This window comes from Orbicella faveolata, unplaced genomic scaffold (genome assembly GCF_042242905.1).
Source record: "Orbicella faveolata isolate gen_17 unplaced genomic scaffold, um_ofav_v1 contig_13, whole genome shotgun sequence".
Lineage (NCBI taxonomy): Eukaryota > Metazoa > Cnidaria > Anthozoa > Scleractinia > Merulinidae > Orbicella > Orbicella faveolata.
In genome coordinates this window covers 7,606,897-7,628,277 of record NW_028301540.1, presented here as the reverse complement: position 1 = coordinate 7,628,277, position 21,381 = coordinate 7,606,897, and the positions used below count along the sequence as shown (strand labels likewise).

General features: G+C 40.0%; 2 protein-coding genes across 12 annotated transcripts in view; one reads left to right on the top strand and one right to left on the bottom strand.

The window, feature by feature from the left end:
- The window catches only part of LOC110049928 (uncharacterized), a 37,454-nt gene extending 33,414 nt beyond the window's left edge, over positions 1–4,040 (top strand). For 7 of the 9 annotated variants that reach the window (XM_020755812.2, XM_020755820.2, XM_020755804.2 and 4 more), the window contains exons 9-14: positions 307–402; positions 1,444–1,536; positions 1,663–1,758; positions 2,412–2,507; positions 2,972–3,073; positions 3,209–4,040. In XM_020755812.2, the coding sequence (XP_020611471.2) occupies positions 307–402; positions 1,444–1,536; positions 1,663–1,758; positions 2,412–2,507; positions 2,972–3,073; positions 3,209–3,222 (497 nt within the window). In that variant the 3' untranslated portion in view covers positions 3,223–4,040. Of the gene's footprint in view, positions 1–306; positions 403–1,443; positions 1,537–1,662; positions 1,759–2,411; positions 2,508–2,971; positions 3,087–3,208 lie in introns of those variants that run through there. The other 2 variants (XM_020755834.2, XM_089284430.1) reach the window with 2 other exon arrangements.
- A 3,601-nt stretch (positions 4,041–7,641) lies between these two features.
- LOC110050007 (speckle-type POZ protein B-like) lies at positions 7,642–20,796 on the bottom strand. 3 transcript variants are annotated; one of them, XM_089284433.1, is made up of 7 exons: positions 20,641–20,796; positions 17,148–17,357; positions 16,282–16,433; positions 15,791–15,918; positions 14,438–14,794; positions 13,381–13,523; positions 7,642–11,547 (listed from the first exon to the last, which is right to left on the bottom strand). In XM_089284433.1, exons 2-7 carry the CDS (start codon positions 17,312–17,314, stop codon positions 11,346–11,348), a joined length of 1,149 nt encoding a protein of 382 aa, XP_089140559.1. In that variant the 5' UTR covers positions 17,315–17,357; positions 20,641–20,796; the 3' UTR covers positions 7,642–11,345. The 3 variants fall into 3 exon arrangements, with proteins under 3 accessions (XP_089140559.1, XP_089140561.1, XP_089140560.1); XM_089284435.1 differs by having other exon boundaries at positions 7,642–11,493; XM_089284434.1 differs by lacking the exon at positions 20,641–20,796 and adding an exon at positions 17,760–18,370.
- Positions 20,797–21,381: the final 585 nt, after the last annotated feature.

The window sequence follows — 21,381 nt, the reverse complement described above, 5'->3', positions numbered from 1 at the left end:
TTGATAATCATTCACATGAATATTTGTGAACTGAACACTGAATTTTACTTTACCATTTAGTGGCTAAAGAGATCGTATCCCCAATTTATCTGAAAACATAATAGCTCTATGTATCTGTTTACTCTCGTTAGGTCGTTTTAAGAAGAAGTGGAGTCTTGTTTTATCTGCTTTAGAAAACCTAGCCTTCGTTATAACTCCGATATAACACGGCCATTCATTCTGTATGCGCTATAATTTACCTATCAACTCCCCAATCAGAGAACATTAAATCTCGTATTTTAAAGATGTAGATTATATATTTTCCAGTGGAATGCAAGATTCACTGTCGTAATGGCGGAACTTGTGTAGGACCATACAAGTGCAGCTGTCCCCCCGGATATGGAGGAACGCAGTGCGAGAAAGGTGAAAAGGCATTTTGTTGGCGGGTTACCTTTTAACAGTTAATTTATTAGTTGAGCTAGCCAGGTCTTGCCAGTAATTGGCAGTTGGAGTAAATGCTTTATAAGAAAAAAAGGCAACAGGCCCTTCCATATATCGACAACACTTACCACTTACAATGACAAGACAATAAAGGAGACTTGAGGAACGAAGCGTTTTCCATTTAGTCAAAAATTTCTTGAAATCTCGGCTCGGAGGAAGATTGCAAAGGCTTTGTGCCCACCCCCGTCCACCCCATCCACCCTTGAAGATTCTCGAGTAAACGTAATTTTTAAAAAGGTCGAGTTTGTAGGTTCCATTTTTTCACGCATGAATATTCACTTTGGCGGAGGGAAAAAAGCGTTCACAACTTTTCTTTGGACCAAAATTTCAGGGACTATTTTGACTAAATGGAAGGCTTACCTGATATGGTTCTGTAGCTCTCATAAGATAACTACGTTCTGGAAACTGGAAATTATCAAGGCCTTGAAAAACCATGAAATTTATTTCTAAATTTTTCGCTTTTAAAGATATTTCCACGTGAAATAGTCAGTAATTATGATTTTTGCAGCGCAGAATAGAGCAGTTTTCTTTAACAAGGTGTTCTTGCTTGAAGTTTTGGTCCAACAAAGGACACGAGCCCTGTGTTCGACTACAAACATTCCTAGTTAACAACAGATTTTGTTATACCTCTCAACTCAAATACGTTTTCCGATTGGAGGCCTAGGATCAAAGGACTTTTGTTGTTGTTGTTGTTGTGTCATGGGCCAATACTAACTCCCTTGGGAAACACTGAGTAACTTGAACTCTCGACTCGCACGTGATCAGTTCGTGCACCAGGTTGAAACCGCGGCAAATTTGTGTGCCAGCCGACATCAGAGAAAGATTTTTTTCGCAGTTTTTTTTTATTTTTGAGTTGTGAGGAATAACAACCTAACAACTAGCCCCACGGGAAACTACCCTCAGAACTCACTGTCATTAAGTGGTTATTAACTGTCGAATGTATGTTGTTGTTGTTTCTCATAGCGTTATGTAATCCACCCTGTCAATATGGCGGACAATGTAAAAGACCAAATGTGTGCCACTGTTCTCGAGGGTTCCTAGCACCATACTGTAGACGTGAGTACCTTAGCTAGGCCAGTGAATAGAAGAATTACTTCTTACAGTGAAACGCTGGTTAATTTTGTAGTTTTCTCTTCGATTATCACGAGCTGTTTTAACGGTGTTTACCACGTTCGTCCCCAGCCTCCTGTAGTCCTCTTTGCTTGAATGGCGGCGTCTGCGTGGGACCGAACAAGTGTCGCTGCGCCAAAGGCTTCACGGGAGAATATTGCCAACAAGGTATGCTGGGTTAGAATATTGTCTATTTTAATATCGACAAGAACATCATCCTCTTGGGAGCAATTAACACGACAAATTTTGCACTGGAAATAAAAAGAAAAATCAGCTGTTTATTACTGTTAAAAATTGAATATCGCAAAACTAAATCCAAACCGTACCAATTACTTACCAATTAGACTACTCAGCCAATCTCAACCGTAGTAAAACCGAAACCAAACTATCTGCCGGATTACTTTCGACGCTCAATTGAAAACCGCTCTCTATCTCTCTTCGAACCTATCAGTTGATTTAGCACGGAGAAAGACGTTAAAAATTGAAGCAGAAAAATTCCATTCTAATGACGTAGCACCACAGGCCTGTAAAGTGTCCCTGTTTGGCTCAGATTTCACATGACTCTCTCAGAGGCGACAGAATTGAAGTAGCTTGGTCACGTTTTCTGCATCTTAAAAAGTTTATCCTAAATTTTTCAAGTTCGTCTTTTGTAATCCGTGTTAGTCTTCTCCATGACATTCTTAGCCATTTTTGTACGCAGCCAAAATAGCTCAAAATTGCGTAACTGAACTTTTTTAAGACTGGCCATTAGCCATGGGAGATAAAAGGATTTAGATTTGCCAGATTTTTACCTCCATCTTTTTGCCTCTCTTTTATTGCAGCGGTGTGCAACCAGCCCTGTATGAACGGCGGTGTTTGCTACCAACCTGACAAATGCTCTTGTCTTTACGGCTGGCATGGAAATAGTTGCGAGAAAGGTTAAGTACCCTAGCGGAACTCCCATATATCAGCCATACGGGTACCCCTCCACCCCGCACCTCCCTTCACCCAACTCCGGAGAACAGGCGTTATAAAATTCTAATAGCAACACGTTCTCCCAATCTAGCGCTACGGTTGTCGCACTATACAGAAGTTAAGCCCGTCATTACATTTATTGACTGTCGTATTTATCGGTGAGCAGGGAGGGCGCAGTGGTGACAGCGCTAACCTCCCAGCAATGTGGCCCGGGTTCGTCTCCGGCCCGGAGCCGTATGTGTTGTTGGTTCTGGTCTTGCTCCGAGGGTTTTTCTCCCGGTTCTCCGATTTTCCTCCCTTCTTCCTCCCTCCATATTTTAAATTCAAATTCGACCAGGTTAGAGGACCCGCGTGGAAACCAGCTAAGACTGATGTGCCTACCTCTCTAAATATTGTAATTTACTTTTTTTGCTCTCTCCTTTTGCAGCGCGATGTTTTCCAAACTGTCGGAATGGCGGCACGTGTATAAGACGTAACACGTGTATGTGTTCTCGTGGATACTTTGGTTATTACTGTCAGCATGGTGTTGGTGAGTATTAAGTGAGTATGAACTCAAATTGATTTTGTATCACTCTTTAGAACGTCACTCTTTTGCGTCTTCTGGTTTAACGAAGAGATTAGTCCTGGGGACGAGTTTCAAGTTTGTCTGTCTTGTTCCCTGTAGGTAAAAAATCGTGAACACAGAATTGAGGACGAAGATACTGGCGGAGAAGAATCAATGAAAAGACTTATTTGACAATTTCCTGAAGTTCCCGAAGTCAGGAGGAATGTAGAATTATCCAGTTTAACTTATGTTTTTGTGAGAAAGGGAAGAAAATTTTCAAAATTTTGAGTCTACAAAGACTTAACCTGCAGAACAAACGGATTAGCGGGCTCTATCGTGATCGCGCTTCGAGCGCGCGCTCGTATATCGCAATAGAGCCCGCTAATCCGCCTGTTCTGCAGGCTAACAAAGACTACTTCGCGCCTATGGTTTTCAAATGTTAGAATCAGAATTGAGTTTTACAAACATTATTAGATGCCGCCGCCTCTCGCTCAGGCAAGTCACGCAATCTTTATACCAGAAGCGGTGCGTGACAAGCCAGTGGTTCAGTTGAGTGAGCGATTTAAGGCAGTTCGAAACTGTTAGAATTATCATCGTCGAGTTGTGAAGAGTTTTCTTTCTAGAAACTGAGTTGAGTTTCTGATCTTGAAGCTGTACATAATAGCTTCACCTTGCGCTTTGTACATTTCGCCTTCGTTTGCAATAATTTACTGAAAGTGTTCAACACTGTTTCTAGACGAATTTTTCACCCGTTATTAGCCCCAATATTTCTCAGTAAGCTGTTATTATCGTAAAGGAGACACAAACAGTTCCAAACCCAACACTATAAACATGCAGTTCGACTGTTATCTGCAACAATGACGACAAAAAGAGCAGCATTGTGATCACCTGTCGGCCTTTCTACGTATTTACAGTTTCCATTCTTTGGAGTAAAACAAAACTGAACAACAAATGAATGTCACTGTGTCGTTGTCTTAAAGCCTCTTCTGAGTAGTGGTTGAGCACTATTGTACCCCCTCCCCTCTGCGTCGATCCAGAACAGTTTTGTTCAGCGTACTATATATGGATTTTAAATGTACTTATGTGAAGAGATTTGAAAATTTGAAGGAAAGTTAGACTGTTTTACCCCTTACTTGAGGAAAGGGAGAGGGGCTCAATTCATTGAAAGAAAAGATACCGCCCCCACATCCCCACCCCCGTAACAGCACGCTACACACAGACCCCGATGCTTTTGCCATGCTATTACCTTGAGGAAAATACTTCTATGAGACATTTGGGCGCGCTAAATTTTCTGTACAATCATCGTAATCTGCGTTTATTTGATGCGCAACGTTTTAACATATCACATCAGCGCTCAGGTTTGTTTGTGTGTGTCGCGCGCGGATGGAGAACGTATCTATGTGGCACAGGCGCATGTGTGTGGTACGCGCGCGTGTTTACTGGTACTTGCATTGCAGTCGCTCGCGTGTGTGTGCAAGGCATGACCCGTGTACATGTAAAAATGAAATGTAGAGAGAAAAATGGTAAATCTCATGTTTATTTCCCCTTCTTCCATGGTATGTTGCTCATATGTATTCGTTTTGTAACCAATGTATTCGTATATAAGCTGTATATTACCGTATGCGTCTGTATCGACTCTTCAAGTGCACCCTAAAAGATACTTTGACAGCTAAAAATAGTGGCGTTTTGTCTTGAACTTAATGCTAGGGGTAACCCTGCGATGGACTAGCATCGCAAACAGGGGGGAGTAAAAATACTCCTAGTCACTTCATCCTACAGAAACTGGAGATAAGCACCAGCCTGATTGGCCACTTGACTCGTATCCAGACTTTACCATTTTTTACATGTCCTCTCAGAGGGCTTTTGTTTTCATAAGGCGTCGTCCTAGGCGTCGCCGTCGTCATTGCTAAAACTCCCTCATTGACGGAAAACGCTACGACGCCAAGGACCTCTCAACCGGTGAGGACTTGGCACGAGGAAAAAGGTGGCTATAGAGACGTAATTTGATTGGTTAGATTCTTGGACTAAGAATTTTCACTCATGATTAATGCTGGTTTCATTCCCGAAAATATGTACCGTTTGATCACTATACGTAAAAGCGTTGGATTAGAGCACCTGAAAGAACATTCATGGCCAGTAACAATATTTGCATAAACATATACTCTGAAGAAATAATTAGGTCAATTAAAAATTATTTCCAATACAAAGCTTGTGTGATTCACATATAACACTTCGTATTCGTTACAAAGACATCCATACTTTTATCAAGACCAAAACGTTGTTTGTGTAAAGAACATTGTGTTACATACTTCTGACTTAAAACGTATAGAGAGGCTTAAAAACATCCTCCCACAGCTGAAAGGCAATTTCCTCGTCCATCGTTTCCCAGTCAACCTCCGACTCAAACTTTCTGAAAGCAGGTGGCGGATCCTTACGCAATTCTCTTAGAGTCTTTCGCGTCCTCGCTGATCCCTCCCCGCTTTTTTGGTTTTTGCTGCCTTTATTTTCGTCGCTCTTTCTTGAATCCTTGCCTTCATGTTTTTCTCCCGTTTTCTTTTGGCCACCGGACCGCGCTTCACGACATGACTTTCTTTTCTCGCGTCTTCTGCTTGTTAGTTTCGTTACACACGCTCCCATTTTGAATAAAAAAAAGCTGAACGTACTTTGTTCAAGGTGTATACACGTTTCTCAGTCCAAGGGTGAAACTACAGTCAGTTCAGGTTCACTAATAGTCCAGGTAGAACGTTTGTAGTTGACTGCTGTCGAAACCGAGTCTTGCGATTTATATTAGTAAGATTGCGCAACTTTCCATCGGGACAGAGCTAATACCGGATACGATTGCGCAACTTGCCATTTAAAGAAAACATCCATTTTAGGTCAACGCCAAGTTCTTTGGGATCACGTGCACTAAATCAGCTTTTTCTGTTGGCTACGTTTGTCGTACGTAGTTCTGACACACCTTTTCCGGGTACGATTGCGCAACTTGGCATTTAAAGCAAAACATCCTTTTAGATTAACGGCAAGTTCACGGGGTCACGTGTACCAATTCAGCTTTTTCTATTGGTCACGTTTGTCGTACGTGGTCCAATTGCTGATCATTGTTGGTCTGAAAGTAGGATTGCGTAACTGACTAGCGTTAATTAGAAGATTTCTCTTAAACGATTAGATCATGAGCTCCAAATTTCATGGGATGATAACTGATGGTCACTGATACAGGCGAACGCCAAGTCGTTTTACCGCTAGTCACTTAGACTGTCACACTTTCAAACTCGCTGCACTCGTGTTGTCGGTTGATAGAATACGAGTAGTTCAGCTAGTAAAATCGCAGCATCGATTTAAAGCGTAATAATTCTTGTAACTACTCAGCTCGTTTGGTTTTTACTATTTGAGTTGTTTTTTTTGCTTATTTAAGTTTACCGTATTCTTTTGCTGTGATATTCTCTGTATTATGCAAAATAAAATGGTTGTTGTTGTAGTTGCATAAGAAAATCAATAGAATTCTTCTGATTTCCCTGATTAACATGGCCAGAATGAAAATCGACTTTATTGTCAGCAATACTCCGTTTACGTCAGCAAAACTGATTCAACGTCAGTAACAATTAAGCCTCTTTTTTTCTTAGTCCATCGAGGGTGACGGGGAAGTGGCCCTCGCGAGACCATGTTTCTCGCACAAATTCTTTCGCGTTAGCTAGCCCTGTCCAAATGGACTCGCAAGTAGTTGCAAGTAGCCGCGAGTTGAACTTGTATAGAGACTTGCATAGAAGCAGAGTCGCTAACCTCGTTCCCAGGGTCCTCTCTTTACCTAGGGGTAGAGAGAGGACCCTGGGAACGCGGCTAAAAGGTAACATTTCATTGGCTAATAGGTTGCTATAGTAACGAATGGACGCCACTCAATTTGCGTTCATTTTGGTTGGGTGGCCAAGCGGTGAAAAGCTTGCGTCCACTTCCGTGTAAATTTGGTCTCGACCAAAGTGAGCGCAAGTCATCGCAAGTGCACAAAAGGCCTGGCCAAACGGACCCAAGTTTCAACTTGCTTTACCCTCGATGGACCAAGAAAATATGTGATAGACCTTTTGCACGATCTGATCAAATGGTACAAAATCAGCCATGTATGCCAGGACGAATATTACACAATGGGACTTGAAAGCAAAGGAAATTCAAGCCGGACAATTGCGAGGAACACGAGCCGACTGACGAGTGTTTCTTTTTTGAGTTCTCCCAAACTTTCACGGGTGGTTCTATAGCTCAATAGAAACACGGGAAACGTTTTCTAGGCTCGGGAAAGATTAATATATCTGTAGTTGAGAAGTTTCTCAGTTTTCTTTTTGTAACAGCCTTAACCTTGTTACCAGGGACTCTCTTACCACGACGGAAATGTTTTATCTCAACTCAGCCCAAAGAAAATAACGAACGTCACTACGACAACTTTTCTGCATTTCAATCGCGTTATAGAAACACGATTTTTGACTAATCAACGCGCGTCTGATTTCTTTGCGCTATTTTCTAAATAGAACTCATTGCACATATCAAAATTCCATGAGATTAACCAGGAATAATATCATTGCAGTGTTGTTTATTCCAATTCTATAATAAATATCCAAAGGTGTTTAAGTTCTAGGTAACATACTGCATCTTGTTATTAAATACATACATTTACAGCTACGAAAACAACGTGCAGTGTCAATCGTGGGGCTTTCTTTAACCCTCAGCAACTAGACTCTCCTGGCATTTCTCATGCATTTTGCATGCATTCTCTTTAGGGGAACTTCGTTTTTTTTTTGTTTTTTTTCCTTTGTTGTCATGCTGTTTCTAATTTCCTGTAATTTTCCGTGAACCTTGCTCGGTATCTTTCTTATCGTATTTTTTTAAGAAAAGATGAAAAGGAAGAGATTTCAGAACTACTATTTCCGAAGATCTTGGCATAACGCATTTCTTTAAAAATCTTTGCTTGCTTTCAGCATGAAGTATAGTTTAAATGAAAAAATATGATAATTTTCTGGTTGTCGGCGGAGGGGGCGGGGGCGGGGTATATATATTAATTCTAATGCAAAACACGAAAGCCCGATCATGAAAACTGTCACGCAGTCTTCTCTGGTGTCACTTAATTGTGACCCAAAAGAATTCTATGTACAAAATAGCTAGCACACATCAATGTGTGTAACGTTACGACCAATAAACCACAGAAACATATGGTAAAGTGTAATATTCACCTCTAACCGTTTTCAGTGTCGAGATAACAACAGTTCTCATTGAAACGCTTCTGTAAAGGTTAGGGACGGACAATTATTTTCTTGAGCCTGGGGGGATATGGGGGGGGGGGGGGGGTTGGGCAATTTTCTGGGGCATACATTTTTCAGCTTTAGGTTGTGCCATGTTTTTTTTTTCTGTTTGGCACTGGCTGGTACAAGAATTTTTTTTTTCAGTAAATCCTCGAATTTTTTAACCCATGGTTCCCCTTGCACAATTGTCTTTTCTTCTGCAGTTTTCAATTGTTTTTTTTTTTTTTCTGCAGTTTTTGTAGGGCAGGGACAATTTTTTTTAGAAATTGCCCAGCAACCCCCAGCTCCCTTCCTCCTTGAAAAAACTAACAGTCCGCCCCTTATTCTCCTTCCCAACCGTGACACTTGTCACACAACACTACGTACCAAGACTGCAGACTAAGTAGGGTCTAACACATCTTGGTTAAAGCCTTAGTCCAGCTATTGTTAATGCATAATTGTACCAATGAAGCAAAGTCCAACTCGATCCAGGATGGGTGGAATTGCAGTCAAACTGCTCTTAATCATTGCAAACGTATATTCCGTGTAGAACCCGAGTTAATCTGCGCAAATCTTCGAGACCCAAAGTTCAACTAAATTGCAAATGGCAGCTGCTAATATTAAATCTTGGGCCAGCCCGAGATCCTTTACATTTCGTTCTTCAGACACTTTCTCTCTTTTACTCATCATTTCGCGTCCTTCTACCGAGAAACAACTCAAACCAGCTGAGTGTGAGAAGGACAATTTTCATTTGTAGAAAAAAAGTGCTACCGACTAAGAAAGGTGATGTCACGCTGAATCTCAACAAGTCCTTCAACAGTCTTGTTCTTTGTCACGCATGACGAGGCACCAGTACAAAGAAAACCACGGGGGGACTCCCATACGAAAAGGACAGGGGTGCTCGTCGCATTTTTCAGGGGTTAAAAATAGTTTTGAATAGAACCTCTTAGGGTGTTCAGCCTTAAAATGTCCACAGCGGGAGTTTTTACGGTACCTTTCAGGGTATTGAGCCGAAAAAAAAAAAAACACATGACAGGAGATGATGCGTTGTTTTTAGAATTGGTATCTCTTAGGGGTGAAAACATTTCAAGCCACGCCCACAAAACGGCATCTTGGTACTCCTTAGGGGGTCTTTTCAAAAGTTCCGACGAGTAGCCCCGTCCTTTTTATCTGGGGGTCTCCCCCCTCCCGGGTAGTGAAACATTCGCTTTTGTTTCTGTCTTAAGCCACAGCTCCGCTGGAATTAGGCAGAAATTAAACTGCGCTATTAAATGGTTTAAAAAGAGAACCACACGTCGAAAATAATGGTCTCGACTGCAGCCTCAAATGCAGTCGCTCTTTGGCCTGTGACACAATCTTATCTCTTAACGCACGACGAGCCAGAATATCGCCTGTGTCATCTACCTATAATTGTATTTTAGACGTCCCAAGATTATACAGGGTCAGACTCGTATCAATTTTCATGCATTCTTATCATGGCTGTCGCAATGTAATTGGTAAATTATCATCTCCAACATTTACAAAGGTTCTGCAAACGTCACAACATTGTCAAGAAATTTATCCACCCGGTACCTAAGGCTGGTTGTCACTCGCGCATGAGCAGAAGTATAACCAACATACGCAGTCACGGTTTGCGCATCTTAAAAAGTTTAGCCTAAATTTTTCAAGATAGTCGTTTGCAATCCCTGTTGATCTTCTCCATCCTTAACCATCCTTGTTTCGTTATGGTTTATTATTATCTCTTTGGTGTTTTTCTTTCTTAGTAACCGATTATTTTCAGTTTTCCTTCAATTTAAAAGTAATTTTGTTTTTAGCCAAAATAACTCAATACCGTGACTGAGATGTAATGCCTTTTGTTAAGGCATTCCCTAACAAAATTAGCTTTTTAACAACATACTTTTATGTCAGTATGTTGCTTAAACTTACGCTTATGCGCCAGCGAAAACCAACCTCAACATTAAAGTTGAGGCGTGTTCTAAGTTGACCACAGTTTAAAATTGTCTGCTACATAAAAACTGAAAGACGATTTCAGTTTTACGTCACGGTGTTACTTTGGTGTTGATGGGTGCTACAAGGAATCTACGTTTCAAAGTTCTCGAGCACTGTTACTACAAGAGTGAGGCCAATAACAAACCCTGTTTCAATAACGTTCCATTAATTAGTTTGCCTTAAAGATTACTGTACAACTACCTCATATAAATTCTCAGGCACTTAGCGCTCTTTCTTATGTAACTCTGTGTCATTGTTTCTCTCATAAACGGAGGGAAGGAACAATCAGTTTTCTCGCACTAGTCTGGATTTCACGTGAAGGTGAGTCACAGTACAGAAAAGCCATATGTATAGAAAGGAAAATATGAATGGAACAAGAAGTGAAATGATTTAAGACTGGTGTGACTGAAAGAGTGGTGGCAAAAAAATAGAATGTTCATACAACTGTAAGAATGGAAGGAAAACATCTTTCTAGAATCCCCAAAAAGAACTAAGTTTTTAACCAAAGGTTTTACCGTTCATAAGCTACAGTAGCAAGGCATTAAAAGGGAAACAGCTACATAGTCCAATTTCGTAGAAAGTAAATGACTGAAACTGAAAATGTCTGATGATGCTGCAGTCTCTACAACTGCTTCCTGACAAGAGACGAGTATCACAGACAACTAAATCTGGGATGTGCAAACATGTTTGATGGTAGTACGGAATCACTCACAAGACTGACCATTCAAACCTAGCCTGAAATGCCAGTCATCTCCTGCTCTCGGCCTAATCAGATGACTGACATTTCAGGCTGTGTCAAACCACAAGAGGTGACAGAACTATCAAAGGATGCGTTATAAAATAAAAGTATAAAGACATTTAAAGAAGTGAATATGTGAAGTAAATACCATGAAATTCTTACGTTGTGGAGTCGAGGAGTGCTTGATATATCACAGCAAGTGAAAACTGATTGTTCCCAAAATAATTTTTAAACTATTTTTATCCTAAATATATATTATTTTCTGTACTGCTTACGTCGTCTTTTGCCTTTTTCTTGGTGGCGCTATCAGAGGTGTCTGTGTTGAAGCTAGCACTGCTTTGAAAACTTCCGCTATAAGATGCGTGTGGTCACTTATGAGTGTTTTCCAGCCATTTGACTCCATGACATCTGTAGCACGGCTGTGGTGAGAGGAGGAGTCAATGTAGAATAAATCTGGATGGACGCTACAAAACCTACATTGTAATACAGCAGCAGCCCTTCAGTCAAGACATAGAAAACATTTCCCATGTTTCTACTGTCAAGTTATGGAAACACAAATACATATGTATCTGAGGATGTTTGGAAAAATGTGAAATGTTTTCGGAACCTACGAGCAATACATATAGGCAAGCGCTTCCAACCGTTTCAATTCTTTCCAAACGCACACGAGTGTTTCTATAACTCTGTATAATTGGGGAAAAATGTTTACTAGTTCTTTTAGAAAAATTAATAACGGGTAGAGACCTGGTTTTCCACTGGTTAAGGTGGAACAGTAAAACCCACACACAGGAACCTAGATTTTTCAAACAGGTTCTTGTATTTTGGAGTAGCTATTGACAATTCAGGTCTACTAGGTTCTTAAATACAGTGTAGGTTCTTAATAAATCTATTAAAATATTCACTACAAGCATGGGTGTGGCCAATTAACTACAACGTCATTATAAAACAATTTTTGCTTGAGAAAGTAAAATGTAAATGAGGATAATTTTAAGTTTTAACAGAAATATATATATATTAAAGTCCAACATCTTGACCATCCTACATTTAGGTAACTCAGTTTCAATTCAAATATAATAAGAACCTGTTTTTCTTTGCCAGGCTAACCAGGTTCTTACATATTTTGTTTGTTTGTTTGTTTGTTTGTTTTTAAATGCCAAATAAATTACAATATTTAGAGCGAAAGCCACATCAGCCTTACCTGGTTTTCATGCAGGTCCTCTATCCTGGTCAATTTGGAATTTGGCAATGTTGGTTTTTGTGGAGGGAGGAAAACCAGATAACCCAGAGAAAAACCCTCAGAGAAAGGTGAAACCTAACGACAAATTCAACCCACATATGGCATGGGGCTGAAATGAACCCAGGCCACATTGGTGGGAGGCAAGTGCTCTCACCACTACTCCATCACTGCTCCCCAGTAAATATAAATAAGAGGCAATACATCTAACATGTAGGTTGGTAAAATTTTCACTACATTCTTATATGTGGGTTTTTACTGTTGTTCAACTAAAACCCTAGGTGAACAGCATGCCAACCCTTCAGGCACAAATAAGAATCATAACAATGAACAATAAGTTTGTTTTGGAATTTACAGTACTGTTGGGAACGACATTTGAACACAAAACTGATTCATTCAAAATATTTGTTCTACATTCACCAACCAATCAGAGCAAACATGTTGAGATGTCGACCGATCATTTATAAGGACCAAAACCAAGAGCAACGTGATTGGTTAATGACATCATAATAAATTACTTTGATTTCAGTTTTACCAAAGATGTGGTCTGTCCACAGACCGTCTACGGTTTGTGTTGAGTTTGTTAAGATTGGAGGCAAAATATTAACCAAGAGGGTATAAACCAGCCAAAATGCAAGTAAGTGGGGTTGGGTAATGGTTGCTCTTCTGCTCAATGTTTGTTCTTGCATGCCCACAGAAAGAAACATCTGTGGACAGACGAACATATACATGTACGTGGCCTACCACAAATCTACGAATTTCACTGGTGGTGCTAGATCATTAGCTATTGAAATGTAATGTAGTTTGTCCTACACTGCAACCTTAACGTTAACTTGTATAAGAGCACTGGAGAGCATTGGAGAGCATTGAAGCCTCTGACAAGTCAAAGTCAAAAGAAATCGAGGGCAAGAGCCCTGGCCTCCGGGTTCTTGCAGGGACATGTACATGTTCATGTCATAGTATTTATTTTCTTTCTCCCTGCTTCTACAGCAATGTCATGCAAAAATCCCTTTTCTAAGGTTTAGCCTTACTGACTAGCAGGGAATAAATAAATGTAAGCTTAACAAATTACCTTTTGATGAAGTCAAGAGCTTGTGCCTTGAGTTGTGTTGCACTGTGCATGTCCGCTAATATAAGTATGTCACACACATTGTCTACTGTAAGATTTGAACATAATGCTTCTTCGCACATAACTTTAAGTCTATCAAGGTCATACTGAAAATTAAAAAGGATCATAAAGAGAATGACATAACTGTAAGATAATGAACAAATCCACATGCGAGGAGAGGTAAAGGCAAGAGAGAGTTATTTGTTTGCAGGATTTACCTCAATTTAAACATATTCCTCATCACTTTCTGATCAAGCTACATGTACTAAATATTGAAAGTCTATGGCATGTATACTTGTCCCAATAAATTTGAACCCTATGTACAATTAAGTGAATGTTTTTTTGTGACATGGATTCAAAATTTGGGACATGTAACTTTTGAGAGTTAATATCTTCCTAAATAGTATACCCAAAGAGCAAACCATTTTACCAGTGTGTAAGTTTTACATGCTTGTTTGGAGTGAACCTGTACTGAGTGTGATGCCTTCTCTGCACAAAATCATATGCTAACAAGGAAAATGCAAACAATGGTGCCACCAACAATTCCCCCACGCTCCCCCTTAACTGAAGGTGTCGTCATACACACTGAAGGTAGGACATATGCAAGATACATGTAATATATCAAACACAAGAGACAGTGTTTCATCGGGATATCCAAACAGTGAGAGGAGAGTTGAAAATACAATACGCAGCAGAGTAGTGTTGATGAAATTCAAAGTGTTTGGATAACTGATGAAACACTGTCTCGAGTGTTTGATATATCTTCTCAATTGAAACAAAAACTAAGGAGCAAACAGAGAAGTAAAATCGTCAAAATCCATACAAATTAAGACTGTGTATCCAAACTGCCTTCACAGTTGTGATTGTCTTCGTTTCAACTTGATGAATTTGTAATGAGTGTGAGAAGGATATTTCCCAAGGTGGAACAGACATCAAGGACATACATGTAGCGGAAAACCTAATATAAAAGAACATCCAAAGGGAACTCCCACAGAAGATCATATTTACATTATTTTAATACCTTGTCAGCTGCAGCTAAAAGATCATCAGCCATTCCTTGAAGTTGTGGAGTGCTACCAGTATAAACAAACTTTAACATTTCATGAAACACATCCGGATCTATATCACTTATCTCCACACGTCCTTTTCTACTCTCCTCCATTTCATGTTCAAACATGGCTCCAAATACAGGGGAGCGTGCAGCCAATATAGCTTTGTGTGCCTTAAATTCTCGGCCCCTAGTACACAGTGTGACATCACTGAATGTTCCAGAGTCTAAAAGTGATTCCATATGTCGTGGCAGTTTACACTCTGGAACCTTGAGTGCTGCAGTATGAGATGAACCTGATACATTTACTGAATCACCTTCTACACTGACCTAAAAACACAGCATCGCTAATTAGCACCGCAACTTTATACTTAAAAATCATTGAATGGTTAAGCAGAGAAATACCGCTACTTGGAAATGAACCACTTGTAACTGCAAGTGGATAATCATGAGTGTGGCAGGGGAAAGAAAATATGTTCATGAGCTATGAGCAAAATGTCAATCCATTGACCATAAACGTATACATGCTGAACCATCAGGTGAGAAATTCTAATAATTCAAGTGCTAAATATTTTCCTTGTGTTCTCACTGAAACATATCTCAGCATTGGTGTACTGAAATCTCCAACATTCTGCTATAACCCATTGGGTGATTGCAGAAAATATCCATACCTTACCACAGGCAGCATGAACATTTTGATCCCCCCTTACCTTTGGGAATTCCTAAATGCTCTACCCCGCCCCATGCCCTCCCAATTCCAAAATTCCCTCCTCTCCTACGGAATTTCCCCTTTTATTCAGACCCTTTGGAATTCCTGTTTGACTGCCTAAAACTTCTAACGAACATGAAACATGCACTTTCCACCCCCTCAAATAAAACTTTTTGTTTTCAGTTCATTAGCTTCATATTTTTCAGGAGATGAGATCATATTGATGTCAATAGAAGACAAAAGTAAAGTTCATGATGTGCCATCACCCGCCACATTGAAAATTTCTTGCATTGAGTAACTGCTGACCACTAGTAATGCTCCCTACAAATCTGTCAGACGTTCCATTTGGAAACGAGATACTGGTACAAGGTTTTTGCGCGCAACAAGATGGTCAATCGACAATTTTAGATTGGAAAGAAACACAGCCTTGTTTTATATTTTATCAATCCATTGACAAATTCATCAACTTTAAGGCCTCTTCTATGTGGAGCTTGCTGCACAATCCATCCGCTCACTCATCTGCGTGATCACTAACACGGACCTGATCGATCTTTATCCTGCTTCCGCGATTGGTTCATGCTTGATTTACAAACTGAGGGGAGATGTTCAATTCTTACCTCACAGAACAATGTCAGTGTATCATTGGGTAATAAACCATTTGCTTCATCCATTAGGAAATCTCTTCTTATAAACTTTTTAAAACCCCAGTCTTTACCTTGGACAAACCTATAAGCTCTTTGGCTCTCTGTGCACAGGAAAAAAAAAACAATGTCATGACTGCAATTGGTAAAGGTCTTATGTAGAGTTGAACCCCACTATTTTGATCTCTAGAAGGAATTGTAAAATAATTTAAAATACTGTGGAGAGGGTTTAAAATAAACATATTGAATATATATAATACAAACGTAAATGCGCAATCAACGAAACAACTGGCAGTGTGTATGAATTTCACATAAATGACCAATCTCTTTTCTCATTTTTGTCATTGAATGATATTAAATTGCAGGATAGTACACAAATAGTAATCATCAATAATTATGTGTGTACATGTAGATTATTTTAAGATTGCAAATGAATCCACAGTCCTGTTATTAGTACATGCACATACCCATAGCCTTTGTTTCTTCTCTGTTTGCATTGAGAATTGAAAACTTAAATTTAGCTCTGACTTCACTCTTGTTACAAGCAAGCAGTAGAAGATATAATGATAAATAATCCTTGCTTTCTTCATCTAAGCCTCTTGGGTTTACTCTTAAACACCTACATGGTGATGAAGGATAAATGATGCTGTCAGTAGAGAGTATTAGAAAACACCCTGTAAAAAGTGCATGTTACACATCCCTAACCGTAACCCTTTCTAACTCAACAGAAATAGACCTAACTGTTGATGCCACATACAGGTAGTGAATACAAAAAAAAAATTGACATTTTGACGGGCAACATAGTACATGTAATACAGGAGTGATTTTCCTTTCTTATCTTGCAGTGCTTTTTCTAAAAAATTGCAAAAAAATTCTATGGAGTTATAGTTCTAGAGTTATATGTATAGAAACACTTGTTAAAGTTTGGGAGAAATCAAAAGACTTAGGGAACAATTGCCTGCAGCTTACGTTCCAACAATATTTCATGTTCTCCTAAACTTCCACTCATGCTTCTAACTTACCTAATTCTAAACCTGATGACTTAAATTTTTTTAAACCAGCTAGTCAAAAAAAAACCCAACTTTTTAAACCAACCAGTCATAATCCCAAAAAAGTTAACTTTCCTCCAGGGCTCTGGATTAAACACACTACTGGCCTGCCAGCATTCTACTAAGTTGTCCAAGCAGTACATGTATGCTGCAGCAAGGCCCGAAAACCATGACAGCCCACTCCATCAGACTACTGTACTGCTACCTCCCTAAAAACCACTTCTTCTGTTCCCTTAGTTACTGTTACAGTGAATAAAAAGTATTAGAAAAAAAGAACTTCGTACCACTTCATCTTATCGTTAGCTCCAGCTGAGAATGTGGAACTCTTCAATGTTTCCCCCATCTCCTCACGGCAGAAGCTAAAGTTATTTATTGTCCACATGTAGGAGAACTTGATGACTTTGATTTGAGTGTAGCACCAGTTCTCTGCTACAGGTGAAGATGAGGACATCTTAGATGACTCGCAACAAGATACTGCAGCCAGGGTGAAATATCTGAGAAAAAAATAAAATAATAAAATAAATAAATAAATAACCCCTTTTAATTATTCCATTCCAATATTGTTATTATATTTACATGTATCCTAACATCAACACTTTTTGGGAGAGATGAAAATGTTCAGCATGGTGTGAGTTTGGGATTACAAAAAGTCCCACGAGTCAAGCACATGCAAAGTTCTTCCACCAGGAATCAAATCTAACATTTATGCTCTTCCCTGTGGCATGTATTAGTTGTTGTACAAATAACATGCAACCCTGCATGTGTACACCAAACTGAAACGACTGAAATGAAACCAAATGAAAACACTGAAATGAAAACTGCTGAAACGACTGAAACCCATCACTAGTGCTGCAATCTTATTATTAATGTAACCTGAGCATTATTTACCGACTAACCTGAGTGCTATTCTGGTTAACTGGATTGCAAGGAAACTGCAGACTTCATTTAGCCTGAATAGTACTCTTAGTCATTATGTACATAAAGAACGAACGTTCAGCCACCGCTGAAAAAATACATTAAAAATAGTCTATGTACTAAATGTAAGAGTACTTATTAAGACCATGACAGGTCCTAAAGCTCCAGCATTTTGTTCTTTTTCTTAACAATGAGTTGGAGAGATACACAAGGCCAACAATGACCACGAACTTACTTTAATGCCATGAGCACCATTAATTAATCAGCTGCAAATGATCACATTTTTGTCAAAGAAACCCATATTCATGCTTTCTGAAAACAAGCGAAAATTTTTCGTTGCATACAGAAAATACAAAGGCAATTGATTCAGTCAGTGACAACCGAGTAAACTACCATTCCCTCCATTCCAAGTCAAGTGGCAGCTGATCCAGTTCAAGTCCAGCAAAAGAAAGAAGGAAAGAAAGAAAGTTCTCCAGTGTAGTTATCTAAAAGCTATGTAATAGGAGCTGAGTTTACCCCTAACATGCACCAAATGCAACCATTTGAAGCCGATATTTTCAAAATGTTCTGGGGAGGGGCCATGCCCCCAGACCCCCCCCCCCCCTAGTAAGCAAGAGTCTCTTGCCCTTGTTAAAAGGCCTTCAAACCTTGCTCCCTACCACTCCAGCCATCTTGCCTACTACTCAAAAACTTTTTGACTGGGCTGCAAAGTAATACTATTTACATCAAATTTCATGAAACTTCAGATTTTTACCATGTAATGGCTTAAGTACATGTGATACAGTAATTCCTCCAACTAAACAAAATTTACAGTTTTTAGAGCGGAAGCCACAACAGCCTTGGCTGGTTTTCATGCGGGTCCTATATCCTGGTTGAATTGGAACTTGGAGATGTTGGGTTTTTTGTGGAGGGAGGAAAACTGGAGAACCTGGAGAAAAACATTCGGAGTAAGACAAGAACCACCAACAAACTCAACCCACATATGGCACCAGGCCGGAATCAAACTCAGCCCATACGGGTGGGAGGTGAATGCTCTCATCCCTGCTCCAGTCCCCGACGATTAAATTCACAGATAAGTTTCCCATGTACTGGGAAAATAAAACAGTAAAACAAATTTCTAATAATTAACAAGACACAAGCTGTTGTAGGCATGATGTGTACTTAACATTTTAGGCTGCATTATTTTTTCCCTCTTCTTTATTTATTGATGCACAACTGGAACACAACAAAATGGAAAATACTTTGTTCATACTGCATTGTGTCTCTGCTGTGTGTGGGGGGGAGGTAAGGGGTAGGGGGGAGGAGGGAGGGGGAGGGTACATGTACATGAAACTGTAAAGACTGGTCATCTCTAGTGAAGCACATATGAGCATAAGCATAAATATAAGCATAAAAGGAGCTTATGTGTGAGTGAGGACAGCTGTGAGATAAGCATGAGCATAAGAACATAAAAACCTTGCATTCTTCTTATGCTTATGCTTATGTCGTTATTGTATCCAGTGGGGACATGTTGGCATAAGCATAAGCATAAGCGAAAGACCTTCAGCCAATCAGCAAACACTTTATACTTATCCCAGCCATGTCCTCACTGAACACAAGCATAAGCATAAGCATAAGAAGAATGCTTATGCTTACGTCACAGCCGTCCCCACTAGTGCATACTATAACCTTCCCATGCTGATGCTTGCATCGCAAGTGAGGACCGGGCTTAAGAGTGGTGGTGGAAGGTATGAACCGAGATAATGCGCAATATTAATCTTTAGCCAAATACAATCCTTCGGATCTGATGTAGGGAAGAAAAATGATCCCATGCCTGCAAACAGCAATGCTCTTGAAAAGACATTGCTTCCGGATTATGTCCTTTTCTTCAGGATAAATGAGATACGGCTAAAATCAAACACCGCAAAAAACAGCAAAACCGTACCTTTTATATTTACAAGGCATTTTAGCAATTAAGCCTTGCTTGCTGAGAAATGCTTGTGTTGGAAGCAAATTAACCGAGATCATCATCACTGAATGAAATGAATGACAGTAATCTTCTTTGCCAAGCTGTCGTTTCGAATCATCTCTGCGTTATATAAGTCAAGTAAATTGTTAAATTCGTACCTGTACATAAAATATGACTCGCGGATTTATCTGACCTTTCTCATGTGACAAATAAGAAGAACGTTAAATTACATTACCGAGGCAGTCGGCCAACCTGTCCGTGAAACTCCAAAATTTTTCCCAGAAACTCCGCAGCTCTCATTTCAGTGTTCTCTGAAAACCACCCTCGTACCGCTTAAATAGATCACAGTACCTGAATCGATCTTCAAACGCACAACATTTACATAAGCTCAATTTCCATTCAAAGTAATCACCATTCTATGTTTTTATTTAGTTCAAGAAATGCTAGCAGCAGCTTGAAACAAAACACGACCATTCTTTGGGAGTTGAACTTGAAATAAATCGAAGTCTCTGTGGACATGTGTTTGCCATAGGGGAACGCTTTGAGGCAAGGAGTTCTGAAGAACGACTGAGCACTAAGTCTATTCATTACTAAACGTGCATGCAAAGAAACTTCAATTATTCGGCGAGCGCATCGCTACTCCATTACACGCAACGCACCGAAGAAGTACAACGAAAAGGTCGCGGAAACGCACAACAGCTAAGCTTATTTGAAGAACAACCGAACAGGGCCGTGTTCCGCAAAAATGTGAATCTGCTAAGCGAAGGTATGAATGAACAAAAAAATATTTTTCCTCGCCAGTGGAGGGGCCCGCTCTCTTAAGTCTTACCGGAACTCGCAATTGGACCGAGGGCCAACGGCTCCCAACGTCCTCAGAAAAAAATGCAATAAGTTCAAATTCGGGTAAAGCTTACCTTCTTCTAGCCAATAAAGGAACAACTGTGAACTTGTACCTCCTGTACTCGTGAGGGCAAAACAAAAAGCAATGTTACTCTTCGAGTGACCACTTTGTGGTGACTAGTTTCAAGTCTTCTCTTGTATTATGTGCCATCCGGGAATGCGCGCCCGGCGCCTTTGTTTATATGCGCACGTACGGAATCTCTGCAGCCGAGTCACTTTCTAACGCGAGCTCTGATTGGATGCTGATACTGCAATGTTTACATTTGCTTCCGTAAGACAACAACAAAATGATCACTGCACTACCGTGTAAGCTTACTTCCAGGTTCTCCTTAGAGTCAAAGCATTCTTCAACAGGAATCCCACAACGAACTAAGACAATTCAAAGCAAGAATAAAATAGACCATCAGCAAAGATTCCCCCCCCCCCCCACGAGGTGGGGGGACTTTTAGGCCTCACGGAATGGTATGCAGTACATCAGTAGGAAAAAATTTATGACATGCGCAGTTGAACCGTTTCTCGGAAACACTTGCTCCAGTCAAATTATTGTAAACTTTTTGGCTGAATATCGTCTTCCGACGCGAAGTTTTTGGCCCATAGACGTGCAAAGAAGGAAGAATGGGACACGGCTGAAAGTTCTACCGTTTTAATTTTTTCTCTTTCGTCGCGTAAGTGGCAGAAATACGTATTTTTTTACTTTTTTGCCGTCCTCAGCGGGCAGAGGCGGTGATATCGAAAAACCGAAACGGTGAAATTGG